Source organism: Chionomys nivalis, chromosome 12 (assembly GCF_950005125.1).
Source record: "Chionomys nivalis chromosome 12, mChiNiv1.1, whole genome shotgun sequence".
Classification (NCBI taxonomy): domain Eukaryota; kingdom Metazoa; phylum Chordata; class Mammalia; order Rodentia; family Cricetidae; genus Chionomys; species Chionomys nivalis.
In genome coordinates this window covers 48,334,188-48,354,755 of record NC_080097.1, presented here as the reverse complement: position 1 = coordinate 48,354,755, position 20,568 = coordinate 48,334,188, and the positions used below count along the sequence as shown (strand labels likewise).

General features: G+C 41.1%; 1 protein-coding gene across 10 annotated transcripts in view; it reads right to left on the bottom strand.

Moving 5' to 3' along the window:
* Hmbox1 (homeobox containing 1) overlaps positions 1 to 20,568 on the bottom strand; it is a 132,951-nt gene that overhangs the window by 27,345 nt on the left and 85,038 nt on the right. For all 10 annotated transcript variants that reach the window (XM_057785656.1, XM_057785661.1, XM_057785664.1 and 7 more), the window contains exon 6: positions 14,333 to 14,486. In XM_057785656.1, the coding sequence (XP_057641639.1) occupies positions 14,333 to 14,486 (154 nt within the window). The remainder of the gene's footprint in view (positions 1 to 14,332; positions 14,487 to 20,568) is intronic.

The window sequence follows — 20,568 nt, the reverse complement described above, 5'->3', positions numbered from 1 at the left end:
AGCTGTCCGTTTTCACAGCTTGGCAGTATCTTAAAAGTTTTACAAGGGAAAAGCTTGTGAAAATAAAGAGTTTTAAGCAGAAAAATTAGCATCAGCCTATGGACAGATCAAAGACATAAGAAGACAAATTTTCAAATCGTTCATAAATGCCCATGGAAGTCCTAACACAGTCCATTGCATGCGGATTGAGACTGTAGAGCAGACCCTGACATGGAATCAGACCTTTAGGCTGGAAAGAAACATTAGCAGGTCAGCATCTTCTACTTGTAGTAAGAACGTGAATTTCATGGATGGAGTCAGGAAGGAGAAACAACTGCCTTATTCAAGGTCACATGGCCTGTAACGCAGGTTTCCTAATTCAGTTCATTTACTCAAAATCCTAATAGGAATGGCCATTGTTAGCTAAAGACAGGAAACTGTTTCTGATTTTGTTTAAGATATGCTATGCAAACCTCCAAAGATGAATCAACTAGCCCATGGCCCTGCTAATCTCACAGGCGTTCCTGATGAGGGACCCATGCTACCTGCAGGTTCACAGCGGCATCTCACCCAAGGGCTTTGCTTCCTTGAAAAAGGAAATCTCAGGGGACAACTACAACAATGACCATCTTTCCTCCCCGGGCAGTAGAGGATTAAATAAGCTCTGGATTAAACCATCGTTACACATTACCAGTCTGTGTCTACAGTGGGGTTCACTTAACCTACATGCATCAATACCTCTACAGACTCTTTATCAGGATAGCAAGATGCCCTTTTGTTTTTGTTTGAAAACAAAAACAAAACAAACAAACAAAAACCCTCAAGGCTGAGAATTATGGACACCATGTATGAAATGTGGCCTTCCAAGGTTTACATGTTGCAAAGCCCTTCATTGCAGATTCCACGTCTAGATGCTCGTGGACTCGCGGCACACTGCTGGCGCTGAGAGCCAGGCACTAGTCACTTTTCTCTTTGCTGTCACAGGTTATCTGAACGAGGCCACTTAAAGGAGAAAGGGTTTATTCTGGCTCATGGTTTGAGGGACATGGTAGTTTGGCATGGTGGGAGAGCATGATGGGAGTTTGCCACATTCCAGGAGACCAGTCAAAAGGGAGGACAGGAAGCTAGACCACGTTATACACTCCAAAACTCATTCCCCAGAAATCCCTTTCCTCCAGTTTAGCCCTATCTTCTAAGAATTCCACAGCTTTCTAAAACACCACCAGAAGTTGAGGCCCAGGGTTTCAAACATATGAACCTAAGGGACATTTTACAACCAAGTCAATACATATAGCGATATTTCTGGAGTTCTCTGGAAAAACAACAACAAAACCAAACAAATAGTAAACCTGGCAAGTTCCCATCACATTAAAAAAAACAAACAAACAAACAAACAAAAAAAAAAAACAATGAAGAAAGAGCACTTGCCTGCCACAAGCAGCCTGACTGAAGTTCATGAAATTTCCAAGCATTTGGTCACCTCTCCGCTTTAACAATAAAGAGAAGGCTATGCCCAGAGGGTGGTGCTTGGGCCTGCTTGTCCACAAACTTTCTAGAGAAACTACCAATTGTGAGTGAAATGCAAGTCAGCTGAAAGCGACATTTTGAAAGTTCACAAACTACAAACTCTTGGGTAATTGGGGCTGGTGAGTTCCACTTCAATCTGCTTCACCTACAGCCACGCTGTGTGGTGTGGCTGCACCTTTTGCTTTACTGATAGGAAGTAGATTTGTGAGAGAGAACTGGAAGGTAATCCAGAATTAAGTTTCTCATACTTGGCAGACCAATAATGTATCATAATACAAAGATCAACAAAAGAGGATTGATACAGATCAACTCATTGTCTCCTGGATGGTTTTTTTTTCTTCCTTAGGATCAATACCAAGCTTTTGCAAAATGCACATTCATGCCAAAAGGAAAATGTCTGAGCATAAAACGAGAACTGGTTTTCCTGGGGATCAATCTATCTGTTTTTCTCTCATCTCAATAAGTAGCAAACCAAGTATATAAACCCTTAAGAATTGAGGCTGCGATAACGTCTCAGCCTTTGGCCAAGATTGAGTGAAGAAAGAATCGAGATGCACTGGTCTGCAGTTCCCCCAGTACTTCCTGAAGCCTAGCTTTTCCCTTCCTGTGTCTTGGGTTCATAACCATTTTCACTGATAGTCAAACTATCAGAGTGTAGGTAATGGGCCTTCAGCGACCTTTTAAAAGGCTAATAATAATCACAGAGAACTTGGTCTCAAAACAAAACAAAATAAAGAACCAAACAACCCCCCCTCCAAAAAAAACCCTTTTTCTTAAAAACAACAACAAAAGGCAGGTTGTGGTAGAACACTTCTTAAATCCTAGCTCCCAGGAAGCAGAAGCAGGTAGATCTCTAATTTTGAGGCCATCCTGGGCAACAAATCAGTTAGTTTCAAGACAGCCTGGGCTATTGTAGGGAGAGTCTGTCTTAAAAAGAAAAAGCCAAATTAATTCTGATAATACCTGATGGAACACATGTTACTACTCAATGCCACAGTAAAAGGCTGTTGAGTAACTGTATACAAGGTTAGTAAACTTCCAAGTGATAACTAAACAGAAAGGCTATTTTGTTGACCAGTCAGCAAAATGATAGAAAAGAGAGTCTGGGCTTTTGAAAAATATATTCATTTATCTTATTTTACATGTATGTGTGTAGTACCAGTGGAGGTCAGAAGAGGAAGTCTGATCAGGTGGAACTGGTCTTCAGCAAGAGCTGAACCACCTCTCCAGCCCTAGTCTGAACTTTTAATGTATGAATGAAAATGAAATTTATGCCCTGCAATGCTGAAGCATGCATGGAGAGTCCATATAGCGGTTCTATTGAACTTGTCCATATTGGCTTTCATGGTCTAAGTTAATTAGGACGACTGACCTCTTCCTCAAGAGGGCACCAGATCTCATTACAGATGGTTGTGAGCCACCATGTGGTTGCTGGGAATTGAACTCAAGACTTTTGGAAGAGCAGTCAGTGCTCGTAACTACTGGCATGTCACAAAGCAATAGAACAGAATAATTTGTAGGAGTCACTGTATCATGACCAGGACTGCTATGGTACATAGGTATTCTTCCAAGTACAGTTTAAAGAGCACATCCAAGGATTTTGTACCATGACACTCAGCAATACATTCAAGTTTCCTCAACCAAAAGACAGTCATGTAGAACATTGACTCACAAGTTCCTCTCCTACCACACTCACAAGCAAGCCCTTGTATAAGTTGTGATCTTAGGAGCTAACAACTTTCCCCCTCACTGTTAACAAGAGCCAAGGTTTCCTTTGATCCTGCTGATGATATAGTGTCCCCTTGTATCTACCACAGGACTTACACAAGGTAGAAACTGGCATATCTGAACCTTAAGAAGAAGCTCATTCACTCGTTTCCCACAGTTTTCAGTAAGTTCATGTGGTGATATTTTGTTTGTGCTCTAACAAATAAAGTTTGTCTGAAGATCAGAGGGCGGAGCTAGCCACTAGTTAACCACAGAGGTCTGGAAGTCTATACATACAGACAGGAAGTTGACATGGCTGGGAGGAGAGAGGAATATAAGGCTGAAGGAGACAGGAGCTCATTCCTTTTTCAGCTGAGAAGTTAGCAAGGTAGGAGTTGGCTGTGGCTTGCTCCTTTGTCTCTCTGATCTTTCAGCATTTACCCTGATTATCTGGCTCTGGGTTTTTATTATTAAGACCAATTAGAACTTGTGCAACAAGTTCAATTAGTTTTCACACATCTGAAGTTCGGGTTCTTATGAAGCCATTATATCTCACAATGACTTGCTAATATGGTATGAACTGTGTTTCGTGTCCTTGTAGACTATGGCTATGGGATGGCATGAGGAGCGTGGGGTTGTCTGTTCTACTTAACTGGCTCAAGAACTATTGAGAAACAGGGTTCAAACATTGTTAAAAATAACAACTGCTGGCAAAGCATCCACAAGAGAACGGGGAAAACTTTTAATCCACCTCAAAAGCATCATGATAATTTCTCTTTTAGCTATTTCTGTTTGACCAGAAAGGAACCAGGAAGTATAATTTGCCAATTTTAAAATGCATTTAAGGACAGTTCATCTTCTTATTGGCTATGAGAAATGGATTGGGATAACTTTACTCGTCAATAAGTGGCAAAGTTTTGTTGTTTTTTTCCTCAAATAGTCTAATGGATTGAAATGAGGTCATGTCCAGGCTCCTGCTGTCTCATATAAATGCTAAGAACTTCCTTCTCTTTGCAGAGGTACAGGAGGTACAGCTCATCACGCTCCACTCGAGTATTCCACAAGGGTAAGGGAGAGGAGAAACTCATTTTAAAATTCAACTTCCAGTACCTATTAATTCCAAAATGTCTACTTTATTCCCCAGCATTTCGTATTCTAGAACAGTGATAACATCAGAAGAGGGGGGAGGACTAGCTGATGGCAAAACCGTCTCAGGGCATGCGCCTTAATTCTCATTCACTACAGAGCAGAGTTCAGGAGCTTCAACTCTGCCAGCATAGAACGTTTTTTTATGGGTGAAGGAAAACAACAACAGTAAAGCAAAGGGAAGACAACACTGAGGGAATGAAAGTGATTTCTGAGTCATTTTAAGTGGGACCTTTAAATCTTCCCATTATTACTTAGCTCTGAATTGAACTAAAGACCCTAAAATTTTGAACAAAATCACAAAATACTGTACTGTCCCTCTTCTGAGCCTGACAGGTTTGGAGGAGCAGACCTGGGATAACAGTCTGCGACTCTGCTAAAGTTTGGGGTCTTCTTACACACTCATTCAATCATACTCATGTACCTTATACCTGCTGGGTCTAACAAAATGCTTGCCTGGAGCACATAAAACATGCCGCTGAAGAGCCAGGTAAAACACACTGATTCTCCCTGGCAATGATACTGTCTGTAACTCCATCCTGACAATGCACCTTAACACCAAGTCAGTGAGAAAACTGAATTTTGTAACTTTTATAACAATGTCCTTTACAATATGGGGGGAATCAGAAGATTTTAAAGAGTCAGTGTGGCTGGAATGGCAAGGTACTTATTCTCATGTCTAGAAAAGGGAGTCTAGTCAGGCTCTGACTTTAGAAAGGAAGGCTGGGAAGACTGTTAACTAGTTTCAATCTTTCAATTCCTATGCTGTCCTATAAATCATCCCTACTTAAACCATAATCTTGGATAACTGGCACTGAAAAAGCAAAAACACTCCACTTTGTTTATATGTGGGAAGAAAGTGGCGGCACAGACAACTTGGAAAATGGATAATGGAAAAGAATATGATTAGAGAATTCACTGCGGCATGGATGCAAATCAAAATGCAGAGACAGTCAAGCTTATAGGATGCAAGATCCCTTGCCACTCTAGCCCGAGTGAACGCATGCTCGCAGCAAGTCACTCCTGTTACTGGCATGTCCTGCCTCCTCTCAACCCACTGAAACATCCTGTCCCAGCCACAGCAAGCAGCTTGGGTGCTCCTGCAGTGTCTCCTCTCCTGCCGTTACTTTACGCATCCCACTGGTCTGACTGTCAGTCTCTTGTGTGATGGTAGCCTGGGCCCCACCCATCATTCGCTTCTCCTACAGGACCAGAGCTTTTCAAATTGCCTCAGCACTATGTAGTGTTCCACAGAGAAAAGTGAATGGCTACCTCTTCATCCCACATTCCACCAAAAAAAATGAGATGAAGTCTCTGTTTCCCAGGCTGGGTGACCTTCATGTCCCAGTTTGACAAGCACCTGGAACAACTTGTAGGCACTGCTATGTCCTGTTTGGATTGTTTTCATTTTAAAAGAAAGGCAAAGTAGACTTTAATTGATTAAGAAATATGAAAATGGTAAATTCAGAAATTTCCAATTCAACAAAAGTACTCTATGCCTTGATTAAGGTTCTATTGCTGTGAGAGACACCATGACCATGGCAACTCTTATAAAGGAGAACATTTAATTGGGACTGGCTTACAGTTCAGAGGTTTAGTCCATTATCATGGCAGGGAAGCATGGCAGCATGCAGGCCAGATGTGCTGGAGGAGCTGAGAGTTCTACATCCGGACACACAGGCAGCCACACTGGGTGTGGTTTGACAATCTGAGACGTCAAAGCCTGCCCCCAGTGACACAATTCCTCCAGCAAGGCCACACCTCCTAATAGCCACTCACTATGGGCCAATGGGGACCATTTTTATTCAAATCACAACACCATGAAAGTTATTAATACATATTATTATTGTTATCTAGATTTTATTCACTTATTTTGGGGGAGGAGGTGCATGCAGAGGTCAGAGGTGAACCTACATGAGTCAGTTCTTCTCTTTCAACATGTGACTACCAGGGACTTAACTCAGGTGGTCAGGCTTGGTGATAGGGGTCTTAGATCACTGAGCCATCTCACTGGCTCTTTTTTTTAAATCTTGAACATGTAGTGAAAGGAAGATTATGAACTATTAATCACATGGCATTATGCTGTAGTCATGAAATCACAGCACTTCTACAGATGAGTATCATCTTTTTTTTTTTCTTTTTATATGTAGGGGTGTTTTGCCTGCACATATGCCTCTGTACCATATTTGTGCCTGGTGCTGCAGAAGCCTGAAGAGGGTGGATCCCCTTGGACTGGAGGTTACAGACAGTTGTGAGCTGCCATGTGGATGCTAAGAATGGAACTTTAGCCCTCTGGAAGAGCAGCTTTTAACCACTGAGCCAACTTCCTAGCCCTGCAGACACTACATTTGGCAAGTGGCTTGCCTAAGGGTACCTACAACAATGTGTTCTTAATCACTATATCATCAGCTATTAAACAAAAAGAAAAGAACACAAAAACACAACACCAACATTTAAAACAAATAATTTAAGTTGTATTATGTCTCTCAATCTTTACCTTTGTACACTTCTATCTGTTGCTTTATTTTACTATCACTCATTGTTATCAGTTTTTCAGAGACTCACCCAGCAGCCCAGGCTAGGCTGGAATTCATTATTCTTCCCAATCTGGCTTCAAACTCATAGGTGATCCTCCTGCCTCAGCTTCCTGAGTGCTGGCCTGATAGGCTTGAGTCACCATGACTCCTCCTTGTCTTCTGTTTTATGAAAATGTAACCGTTTCACATCCTGTCATCCGCATCTTCCCTCGAGTTTACTAAGTTGTCTCTGTCCTTTGCTGTGGCATTCCACTTAACAAACCCACCATTACTGACTTAGACACTTGTAAAAAGCAATCACACTTAAATGGAAAGAGCTAAAAAACACACTCCATTTTTCTCTTGAAGTTACTAACTTGCCTGAGATCCAGGAGCTAAGGGGTACTTTCCTTAGCAGGCTCACTCAATTCAGCAACAATATAATACAGAAATAAACAAAATATTCTTGGGACTGTAAAGAAAATTTTAGGGATGAAAAGAAAAATAAGAGAAATCAGTTTTTTTCTAAGTTATTTTTTTTTCAGTCCTTATCTTTTATTTATTTTTTCTTTTTTTTAAGGGTTTTATTCTTTATTTTTTTTTTGCTGATTTTTTTTATTAATTAATTAATTTAATTATTAAAGATTTCTGCCTCTTCCCCGCCACCACCTCCCATTCCCTCCCCCTCCCCCAATCAAGTCTTCCTTCCTCCTCAGCCCAAAGAGCAAGCAGGTTTCTCTGCCCTGTGGGAGGTCCAAGGACCACCCACCTCCATCCAGGTCTATTAAGGTGAGCATCCAAACTACCTGGGCTCCCACAAAGCCATTACGTGCAATAGGATCAAGAACCCATTGCCATTGTTCTTCAGTTCTCAGTAGTCCTCATTGTCTAAGTTATTATTTAGACATGAGTTTGCAGTTTTCTCATGCTATAAGAAAGACTATTGCTGAAGGAGGCATTAACAAACTATCTTTGGAAAACGGTCTTCTGACAGAGCCCGGTCAGGGATGACTGCTCACAGTACCCAGGTCATGCCAGCCTGCACTAGAGCTTAGCTTCTACAAATCTGGCTTTCCCGAATCCTCCCGGCAAGGAATTCACCAAAACTACAAGTGAAAAGAGACAGGAATGAGACTGACACCAAAATCCAAGCATTAACACAAACTGTCCTGGGAAGAATTCCAAAATGCTGAAGACCAAGGGAATTAAATTACAGACCCCTAAAACAACATTCTAGAAACATGCTTTATAAGCCGATTGGTCTCTTCCATACTAATTCTCCCAGGAAGCAATAAGACACTTGTGTGTGAAATGCATCTGTGTGTCAGACACGTCTCAAATGCAGATTATACGCACATCAGGTTAAGGGCAGGGACACCAAGTTTAGAGCTTTGATTTAATTTGTGTTTGCCATAGTACTGTGGCTGCAATGCTATTTTCGCTCACGACAGCAGTTATTCTAAGAACCTATTTTTGGATACTTGAATTTTGGGGGAAGGAGACACTCACTCTCAGGCTTGTGTTCAGTGCTGCTTTCTTGGCTTCTGGGGGAGAATATTCTGGATTCACTTCTTAAAGTTGTTTTGTTAAGTTCAAAGGTCAAAAGAACAAAAACCATTTTCCTTATAATTCCAGGGTTCTCTGTTGGTCTTATTTTCTATGACTTAAAGAAGAGGACCATGACAAAAACAACCCAAGAACAAAAGCATGCTATAGGTATTCTGGTCAAGAAGAACAACAAAACACGCAACAGAACTCCAAGTGCACAGACACATTCATTTCTATCTTCTTGGACACGATGACATGCAGGCAATCAATCACTCGACTAGACGTAACAGCATGAGTAACTTTCTCACACCTCCGACTCCAGAGCTGGTGACCAGTCACTGCACCAACCTGATACCGCCAGGCCTCACATTTATTCCTGAGTCTGGTCAAGGCTTCCCCCAAGTTGTTGCTTTCTTCCCATCTTATCTAACTGGGTTAAGAGCCTGTGGCCTGATTTCGAGGCTTCATTTACCTTCCTCCCTTGAAATGAAACAGGGGTAGGAGCAATAGCCAGGTTTTGTTCTCTGCATTCCAGTCACAGACCCTAACACTCCAGAGATACACTTGTTTCCAAAGCTAAAGGAACACCAAGGCCAGATTCCCTACAGATGCATAGGAAAGAGGACACTGGGAGGCCTGGCTGCAATCCTCCAGAATTCAGATCCAGCCTGCTCATGACCTTCTTCCACTGTGACTGTTTCTAAGCTCTTTGCCTCACTATCAAGAAGCAGTTGATTAACTGAATGAGTGAACGGGCAGGTTTCTGGAATGGAAAGCCCAGTATGTGTCTCATATTATCTGCAGATGTAGACCTTTCAAGTGTGCAACATAGTTAATGTTTTCCATCTTGTGAATATACAAACCACTGAGGTAAGTCTAGCTTAGTGCTAATATATAGGAAAAGTTTAATAAGTAACTGATCTAAGATTATCCAATAATGTCATTCTAAATTCTCTATTAAAATACTCAAATCTTCTTTAAGACAACAAATACTGTTCTAAATAAGAAACATGACCAACCTACATAGAAGGAATAAACCTGTGATTCTTCATGTTCCTATGGCCCAACATCAATTATTTTCTTAATGTTTGTGCTACATTTTTTCCTATAAAAACTCTTATATGTTCTTAGCTAAACAGAAGGCTAAAAGGTATGTTAATCCAGGGTTAACCAAGGCCTACCTCATGTGCTAAGAGCACTGTATACACCCAGAAGAAAATGGCTTTCTCTTCAAGGGACAGGACTTATATGTAATAATCACTGTCTAGAGAGACACATGTAACTCAGCTGTCCACTGGACTGTATGGTCTCAGCAAGTCACCTAAGCCCCCTGAGCCTTGGTTGCCTCATTTGGAAAGGGTGGCAATGGGGATCAACTGTGGAGGGTAGACAGGGGATGCTCCTAATGGTGTCTTCCTCTTTTATGTGTAGCTTTGTTGAGGTATGACTCACTTGTGGAGCAGATTACATATCTGAAATGTGTTTTTGGTATATTCATAAAAGCAATGTGAAAAAAAGCAATGTAAAAAAGCTCTTCAGCTGTTTTCTGACTCCCAGGCCTCTCTCTTTCCCAGTCTGAGGAAATACCAACTATGTTCTTTTTTTTTTTTTACAGATTTGACTATTCTAGGTATTTCTATAAATAGAACCACATAATATTGCCCCTTGTGATAATCAATGTTTCTGGGAGTCACTATTGGAAAAGTCATGTACGTAGGATAGAGAATGCAAGAGGACAGCAAAGAAAAAAGAGCAATGTTCATAATGCTAACATCATGACCGTCTACGGTAAGCACAACGCTCTGATAAGCAGTGGGGAAAATACATCACTGATGTGCTTTGGGTGGTAAGGCATAGGAACCTGCACACACACAGTCTCTGCACATGTGTGCGCATGCTATCAGGCATTGGACGTTCTCCTGTCAGTGCTTTGCTTTTCTCAGTAAAATGTGAATTAGGTCACCACAAGAGAAGGAGGTTGAGGTGTTTTCAGAGAGAAAACAAAGTGTAAAATAATTTTAAGAAAGAGGAAAGGGCGAGCCAGGAAGGTAGTGAGTGCTTGACAGAACTGAAGAGCTACTTGATGTTCATGGCCATGAATTTAAAATTAGGTAAATCAGCAGGGTTTTAAGAGTTAGGTCCCCCCACCCCCCAAGCTACATTTAGCTGGGGGAAAACATGTAGAAACTGTGTAAGTTGAAAGATGTAATCAGACATCACCTGTACCCGAGGCTTGAGCTGAAAATAACTTCATGATGGCACTCCCATTTCTAATGCCATGACAACTTTCTGAGAGTCATGCCAGGTAACTTCATAGTTCCTATTAGCTGGAACAGGCTTACTCTGAAAACAAGCACTCTCAGCAGTGACTGTTCTACTGCTTCATACTCATCTTCATCAGCTCACTAAGGCCCTACATTCCCAACAATTCACTACGAGGGTTGGGTGAGTGGCTAGAATCAACCCTTGTCTAATTCTGAAGTTTATCTCCCTTTACTCTATCATTACACCTAAATCTTCATCTTATAAATAAGAACTGAGGTCTAGGGATGCCAAAAGATTCTTCCAAGGCCAATCTATTTTCTAATGGTGCAGACACTGTTTCTCTGGTGAGTGCCCTGACCATATTCTTTTATGTTCTTGTTGCTGTCATTCCCATGCTCAGCCTATGGCTAGTTATGTCTTTCCTCAAATTCCTTTCTGATAGCTATGCCTTCTATTCATATCTTATTCCTTTGTCTTTTTACTATAATTTAGGCCCTTATTACTTAGGCCCAGATTATTCTAACAGCCTCCTAATCTGGCTTCCTATAATATTAAAATGTCCACAGCAGGTAAATTTGTCCAAAGATTAATGTTTATAGAGAGTTAAAAAGAGATGGGAGAAAAGGAGAATAACTTCTGCTAGACACCAAGATTCTGGGGGCATAATTCAAGTAAATGTGGTAATAGTTGTGCAACTATAGATACATTCAGGGCTTTAAAATATACACTTTCAACAAGGGAGCTCTATCTCAGTAAAGTTATTTTTTCTTTGTTTATATGTTTTAAGGGCATTTACACTTGTGTGTGGAGGTCATACGACGACTTTGTGGAGGTGGCCCTCTCCTTCCACCTTTATGTAAGTTCCGGGGATTGAACTCAGGGTGCCAGGCTTGCACAGCAAGTGTTTTACCTGCTGAGTCATGTCAGTGGCCTTTCTGGTTTCTATACGTATTCATCCAGACCATTACTGACAACATTGAGGCTGTTGTCAGTGTTCTGATACTAGATGACAGTGTTCTTTTCTGTCAGTACATCTTTGACAGTATATATTCCAGTATACATTTCTGGAAACAGGAATGTTGTTGCAAAGGGCAAATCCATTAGTAATGGCCCCTGACACTGCCTAGCTCTCTTCCGTGGAAGCTGCTCCATTTTGCATTTCCATAATAATGAATCAGCATGCCATTTCTCTAGAGCCTAATCAAGAGAAAACTTGGCCAAACCTGGTGATTTTTGCCCGTGTGACAGGTGAAGAATGGTATCTCAATGGAGTTTGAATTTGAATCACTCGATTCAAGGTTAGTACCTTGGCTAGGGTGCAGTGGTTTACACCTATAAATTCAGCACCTGGAGGCTGGCACCGGAGGACTGCCATGTGTTGAAGGCTAGCCAGGGCTAAAGTGAGACTGTCTCAAGAAAACCCAAACAAGAATGACAATAACTTTAGGACTTTTATATGTGCTTAAACGGCTTCTGCATTACTTCTGTGCCACTTCCTTTAGTCCATCTTTCTGTAGAGCTGTTGGTCTTATCTCATTTAGGAATTCTTTACATACTAAGGGCGATAAAAGTTGCAAATATTTTATTCCAATTTATTTTATTTCTTTGCTTAGTTTTATCCCAGCAGTTCTTTCCATTTATATCTATCCATCATTTCCTTTCTGCTTTTTGATTAGTAGGCTCAGTTAGGAAACATCTCTCCCATTTCCAGATTTCTTCTATGAAGAGAGACCCTATGTTCCCTTCTTCTATGTATTATGAATTCACTTCCCTAACTGATTTGAAATTTATCTTCCTGTATGGAGTGAGGAATGGAATAGTCTTTACTTTTATTCTATACCAACATATTTGAATAAGGCTTACTTGGCGGTGCTATGTATTTATTCAAACATTCAGTCTAGCCAAAAAGTGTGATACACTACTCTAAGGGCAGGAGATTTCATGTTCCACTTCTGAGAATACAAATCTCCATTTTTTGGAGGACGCAGATCATTTAGACAATTGATACTCAGTGCTTTGAAAGGCTTTCAGCATTTCTGAGAATTCAGGCCTGAGCCACACCCTCTCTAGCTGTGCCAGGTTAAGATGAAATGAAGCCAGAAGAAACTAAGTCCTAGGTGAAGATATTCATTAATTAAAATTGAGACTAAAAATATGTTAGAACTAAATAGGAACCTTCAAAAAGATAAAATGTTGTATATCTTTTTGTCTAAAATTAGTCAGTTTGATTCATGGATAGATGTTGCTACCTTGAAAGAAAAATTTAGAAGTAAAGGGAAACCTAGTCTCTGAGTCCCCGAGGTTCGACTCCTAAAACATGCAGAGAGTGTAATCCACTGTTTTCATGGTCTCAATGTTTAATCCACTCTCATATCGACTTTATGTAATAAATGCACTTTAATATCTTAATGAAAAATTTAACTGACTCTTATCAGTATAATTAGAACCCATACTAGGCACAAAATAATATCAAAATTTATCATGTACCCAGAGGAAAATATATAATGCTGTGAATAATTTAAGGTAGGCATTATTTTCATTCCCATCTTCTATATGGAAAATCTGAAACAAACTTTCAGAAAGAATCAGACTTCCAGATGAGGGAAAAGGAGTAGGCTGCAGTCAGATTTCCAGAGCATGAGTATCCCCTGCTCACTTCAGTCAATCGGGAAGAAACAGGTTCACGGGAGGGAGGGAGGGAGGGAGGGAGGGAGGGAGGGAGGGAGGGAGGGAGGGAGAGAGAGAGAGAGAGAGAGAGAGAGAGAGAATTGCACAGCCATGGATAACTGACAGCCCCACATTGGCTACCTATTCACTTCACTTATATCATTTGAACTTCAACACTGTAAAGCTTGTCCTCATTCAGGTAGTGATGTTGATGTACTGGGAAACAGCAATGAAGTAGGTGAAAGAGAGAGGGCAAATGTCTGAATAACATATTGCTGGTACTGACATTTTCATTTTAGAGACAAGGAAGATACAGTTTCGGCCTCTGACCTGATCAGAGTCCGATCAGGTTTTGGTACTTCTGAATCTTCATCAAGTGTTCTTTCCAGGATGCCACACTGGTAGTCAGATTAGGTAAGAATGACCCTGCAGCCTGTCTGTCAACCTCTCCATCAAGTCAGAGTCCTATAGATATCACTTACGCAAGGAGTGCGTGTGGAAGGGTACTTAAAGGACAATTAGAATATATACTAAATACAGCAATGTGTTATAAAAGATGGGGAAAATGAAACTGCCAAAAATGTTGAAACCAGATATGGATTGGGTTTTGTTAAAGTTTTAAACCTTTGGAGACCCATCTTTTGAGATCATCCCCCTGTTGCACAAAAGTGAGTCTCAGAGCTGTCCTTTACAGTTCAACACTGATGAAAATAAAGACTTCACAGTGTTTTTATCAAAACAATAGAAAGATATACATTTAAAAATATTAACTCTAAAGACTGTTATGCTACCAATGACGAAATTAAATTGTATGCAAGTCAAATTAGGCCGATAAACGCTAACCCAAGCTTTGTGAGTTCTCCTATTTCAACAATTCTAGAAGTCTATAATATTCGTAGAGCTAGAATTGGAACCTCAGATTACTTGTTGGAAATGAAACTGGTCTGGGAAGCGTTTCCCAGCAATAGGAAAAGTACCTTTCCATAACAGCTAGGCACTCCTTTCTCCAGGTAAATCTACTCCCCCGCCGGAGTCGGAAGGTTCCAGGTGTGGCAGAGACTGGAGGAGGTGTTTGTCTCCACTCAGGGTCCTCTATTGGAATAGGGGCTGGTCTCATACTTAACGTAGCCCCTGGAATAAACAAAACATTTTTTTAGCATATATCTTGCAATTAAAAAAAAATCAGTATTACAAGGATACCGTGAAAACGAGACAATGAGGTCTGAGTATAAGCTTCTTGATACTGAGACTTGAAGGCCAATATATTTAATATTGTTATTTTTAAAAACATGATCAAAGAACTGTAGAGACTGCTAGGTGGTTAAAAGCACTGACTGCTCTTCCAGAAGACACAGATTCAATTCCCAGCACCTAAATGGCAGCTAACAACCATCTGTAACTCCAGTTCCAGGGTATCCAATGCCCTCTTCTGGCCTCTGCAGGCACTGTACACATATGGTTCACAGACATACATACCAGCAAAACACCTATACACATAAAACAAAATGACCAAAAGAAAAAACCTGAAACAGTAAAAGCCTCTTCCTTCAAAAGCCTGCAAAAGTCATCCTAACTGCCACCTTTCCATCAGCTCATCTGTCTGTTAGCTCCTTCAATGCATTTCACACAAAGCATGAGACCTATTTCTTCATAAAAAGCACTGCAAAAAAAAAAAAAAAAAAAAAAAAGCCGGGCGGTGGTGGCGCACGCCTTTAATCCCAGCACTCGGGAGGCAGAGGCAGGAGGATCTCTGTGAGTTCGAGACCAGCCTGGTCTACAAGAGCTAGTTCCAGGACAGGCTCCAAAAACCACAGAGAAACCTTGTCTCGAAAAAAACCAAAAAAAAAAAAAAAAAAAAAAGCACTGGACTTTCCTTGCTGAGCCTTTTTTGAAATTCCTTCACTAGGCCTGATGTGGTACATATCTGTAATCCTACTACTTGGAAGTCAGAGGCAGGAAGATCAGGAGTTAAGGTTAGTCTTAGCTACGTGAGACCTTGTTTCAAAAAGAAAAGTGTAAAATACAGCAGCTAAGAAAATAAGAAAGTATTTCACAAGCCGTTAGTGAGCAGGATCCAGGCCCTACAGGTCTACCACCTACCGATGCCGTACTGTTCACCTCTGACAGAACAACTTCGATCTGAGAGGGTTCACTAATTTAGACCAGCTATCTTCAAATAGCTTCAGCGAGTTATAATTCACTAATTCTCGACTTATCACATGTCTTTTCCCGTGGTTTGTTCTAGACTTGAGGCTAGCCTCAAATCAGAAGCCACACTGTCTCTGGCTTCTGTGGACTTAGCTCACAGATGTGCATAGAGCTTGGCATGCTGCCATGGCAAGTCTCTGCCTCCCTTCCTCTTTTACTCCTTGCACTGCTAAATTCATCTTTCCCAAACACAATTATAGTTATGTCACTCTTTTGATTAAAGCCTCCAAGAAGTTCCCTTTGGCTGTAGTTTATACCAAACTCCTTTTCTTTCTTTCCTTTGAGACAAGGAGTAAGGCAGCACAGAACGCCTACCTCCATCTCTCAGTGTTGGGAAGTATGGGCGTGCTCCATCAAGCCCAGCTTATCAGAACTCTTAATAGTGTCCTAGAAAGGCAAGTTGGAATTCAAAGGGTTTATGTACATAAGAATACGTGTTAATTTCACACAATGAACATGTTTCTTCACGATAGGAACTATTTTCTATCATATCATCAAATAACACCATGGATAATGTCTCTATTTGAATACACACACACCCTTTCTGAGACAGGGTCAATTCTATGTTGCTTAGGCTGGCCTTTAGCTCCTGGCCTCACTAGTTTCTCTGGTCTTAGCCTCCCAAATAGTTGGAACCACAGGTACACAAAAGTGGTCCCAGCTAAACTCCTTTCCTAACGGCAACATCTTTATTTGTATTTTCTTGGATCAAGACCAATGGTTTAAACAATCTAGATTCTCCTTTTAAACATATCGTCTGTCCCTCCCTTATTAGTAAATCTCTTCTTCAAACTGCAAGCTAAAATATCTCATCTCATTTTTGATTTCTTTATTCCCCTCCACATATTATAAAGCCAGTACTACACAAATTTCATTAATTTTATATTCAAAATAAATCCAGGATAAAATGTTCTTTTTATATGTATTGAAGGTTTACAACAGGTCAGCATCATCTCTCACAACCATAACTACCCAGGACAGGTCTAAATATGGATCTTCACAGTAAGCCATGCCTCCCCGTCATTGCGCTCTTAGATTTGGGCTCATCTATGACATGGAGAAAGCCCAAGGCTAGATCACAGGGAGCCCTGCACCTGCTCTCTACATCTCCTGTGATGCTGTGCTTAGAGAATTAAGATCAACCACACACAGTAGCCATGTGGAAGTCTGCCCAGAATGAAAGATATCTACCTGATCTCCAGGTGCCTTTGCCATTCTACCTGAGCACCAGACAAGGGAGGGAAAAGGCTATCTTGTACACTACGCCACAATATACATCATATGGATCCTTCTATACCCAGCTGACAGAAATAAATACCCAGACATTCAGTCCCAACAAAGGCATGTTGGTAGTCAGCCCCAAGGGCTCATGAGTCCTTCCCTGCCTCCTGGCAGCTGTGCCTTTGTGGGGTGGTTACAAGTTGTTACAGATAATGGTCAGAAGAAAGCTAAACAAGGGAGATTCAATTCAGAATTCTTGTTTTGAAAAAAAAGGGGGGAGTGTTGTAGGACAATGGTCTTTTATCCTGTCACTTGTATTATTTTTTAATAAAATGCTAATTGGCTAATAGTCAGGCAAAAAGTATAGGCGGGGCAACCAGGCAGGAAGTAGAGGTAGGGCAACGAAAATTCTGGGAAGAGGATTCTGCAGTCATGACCTAGATGCAGAGGAAGCAAGATGTGACTGCCTGGTCTAATAAGCCACCAAACCACATGGCTAGCACAGACAAGAATAATGGGTTAATATATGATGTGACAAAGAGTTAAGAAGAAGAGCCTGAGACACTAGGCCAATCGGTTTATAATTAAACGAGAGAGAGAGAGAGAGAGAGAGAGAGAGAGAGAGAGAGAGAGAGAGAACACTAATGACCTCTTCTGGCCTCTGTGGACACCATGTTTATAAATGGTGTACGGACAAACATGCAGGCAAAACATTCATGCACATACATACACAAATAAATATTTAAAGGTTTGTCAAAATAATCTGGGCCTGATTCAAAGTCTCCAATTTTTCCCAAAGCAAGCAAGGATTACAGCACGGCAAGAGTTTAGGATAAGAATCTACCTAATTAAAATTATACAAATTTTGTTCCGGAAAGAAAATGTTCAAAGCAGCCAAACTACCTAACATTACAACTAGTCAAGATGAAGGCAGAAACTGAATAGATAAGGCCATGGATTCTCTTATCCTAGGCTTGATCTGGTGAAGGGATAAAGGGATTCAGAGTGGAAAGGACAGGGTGGGGCGGGGGGAGAAGAGAACAAATCAGTGAGCTCCAGCATGTGCTGCTAGAACTGTGGCGTGTTCTTATAGGTAGGCAACGTGGTGCAGGCATGGAAATTAACAGAGAGCAGGATCCTAAGAGGCTGAAGTAGACAGCCAATGATGAATGATGAGCTCTTGTTGTTGGAATTTACTGTTAATGGTATCAATCATTTAAAAATATTCTGCATTGTCTAAACTTCTTATAAAAAATTTAGATTAAAATAAAGTTTGTCAGAAAAGAAGAAAAAGGAGGGAGGAAAAGAGAGATAAAACCGAGAGGAGAAAATAATATTGAAAGAAATAAAGACTATTTCTATACAGAAGGCTAAAACTGAGCAATTTTAAACCTGTAAATATTCTTAATTTTAAAATACCACATTGAGGGTTTTTTTTTTCCCTTGTCCCATTTCTTCCTCAATGTAGCAGTCATTCAAAATAGCACAAGAAGCCAGGAAGGCATTGTAGCTAGTTACCTGTAACCCAGCCTGGGAACTGTAGCTGGGGGTCCCCAGAGCAAGTCAGATAGCAAGATTACCCATATCTGTGTGCTCAGGATTTGGCTGAGAGAGTTTGCCTCAGTGAATACGGTAGAAGAGAGACTGAGGATGATTCTTGACATCTAGCCTCAGTGTAGGGTAAAGGGACAACTGGAGCAGGAACCAACCAATCACTGAGCATCCTGACTCTGAACTCAGACCCAGTGAAAAAAACACACCCTGGATCTGAGACCTGGGCCAGAGAAAGAAAGATCCTTATCCCTGAATCCAGGACTAAAGACATGTGCCCAGACTCTGAAACCAGTGCCAAAGAAACACACTTTGTCCCTAAAATCAGAGCCAGTGGAAAAAACAAAAAACAACAACAACAAAAAACATGCCCTGGTCCTAAGATTAGAGTCAAAAAGCTAAAAAGGATAAGTGAAAGAAAGAGTTTGGCCATGAAATCAGACCCATCTCTGCCTCTGACCAACTAAACTAACCAATCCCTGAGCAGAGAAAAACTAACAAACCCCTCTTCTCCCTGGGAAAACTCCGCCCCTAAGAAGCACTATAAGCCACTCTGCCTGTTCAGTTAGGGGCCACTGTCCTAGATTCCTCCTTACCAAATAAATCTCTTTCTCAAGAGTCTTGAGTGATGATCTTCATTTGCCTGAGCAGAATAGAAGAACCTGGCTGGGACATCCCTTAGTGGACTGAGATGAAAAACCTTGCTGTAGGGGCTTCTCCTTTAGCAGCTTGTTAGCAAAAGAAGTAACACCTTGGGCCAGAGAAGAAGCAGACAGCTCTGCTAGGACTTTCATTCCCTTAAGGAAACAGAGCAGAGCTCAGCTGTAGCAGCTCTCCAGGAGAAGAACAGGGTTGCTATATCCTGTGGAGAGACCATCCCCCACTGCATCCCAGCTTCAGGTAGCCTGGCTTCCCCATAGTCAGGACACCTTTCCTTCAGGACGGAGCTGTCCTATTGCAGCTCTAAGTATAGTCTGGCTTCCCATTACGTCAGGATATCTGTAACACATTTCCCCACACTCAGACCCTCAGGTGCACATATACCCACATACATGTGTACTCCTATACTCCGACATGCACACACACACACAATAAAAGGAAAAAAACAAGAAAAATGGCACACAATACATTCTGGAATAAATACAGATTACTTCTAGAAAGCAAAGTCTATCCACTTTGTTTTGGTTCAGACAGACAGGGAGCAGTGAATTATACAAGAATATGATGAACATTACTGATTTCAACAGAACAATGCATAGAAACTAGGTGTAGGAATAGTGAGTACAAGCCTTAAAACTTCCCTGTAGTGATATGGGAAATCTGGGCTGCAGAAAGGCCCAGGGACTCACTTATGTGTGACTTCTTTATAGTAACAGTTTTTGACACTAAATCTTAGTTCACATTAAAACAAAATTTTGATGTGGGATGTCCTTTTGTATATGTGTTGCTTTTATTGGTTAATGAATAAAGCTGCTTTGGCCTATGGCAGGACAGAATAGCCAGGCTGGAAGGGATACAGAGAGAGAGTAGGTGGAGTTAGAGAGACACCATGTAGTTGCTAAAGGAGGCAGACAACACAAAGATGCCCAAGAGGCAAGAGGTAACAAACTACAAGCCTTGAGGTAAAATATAAAATAATAGAAATGGGTTAATTTAAGATATAAGAGCTAGCCAATAAGAAGAATGAGCTAACAGGCCAAACAGTGTTATAATGAATATAGTTTCTGTGTAACTGTTTGATCTGGGCAGCCAGGAACAAACAAGCAGTCTCCGCTTACAAAATGGCACCCAGACGTTTGGCAACATACATCCACATACAGCCTAAGAAAGCTTAAGAAAAGGGCTTCTAAGCCTACAAAAATGAAAGCCAAGTGCAGCTTCTAGGTAGCTGCATTTTTTTCAGATAGGCTCTGTTTGCAAATAGATGTGCGACTCCTTTAAAAATCAGTTTCTTGGTTCACGCTGGCACAAATGGCTCTGGCTCTTTCGGGAGGTCTGACTATGGAACACTTAAATGGGGTTTGTGAGCAAAGTGTTACAACTTGCTTAATGGCAACATAGACCCACTGTGTCCCTGGAGCTGGGGAAGTGAAAATGGCTCACAGAGGAGGTGAACATACCTCTACCATGCTGAAAGGCCCAGAGAGGCAGAGCCAGTATCCAAGGCTGGGGCAACCACACTGCTAACCATTTTAAAATGTTCCTTGTCAGATAAGATTTCAGATACACAATA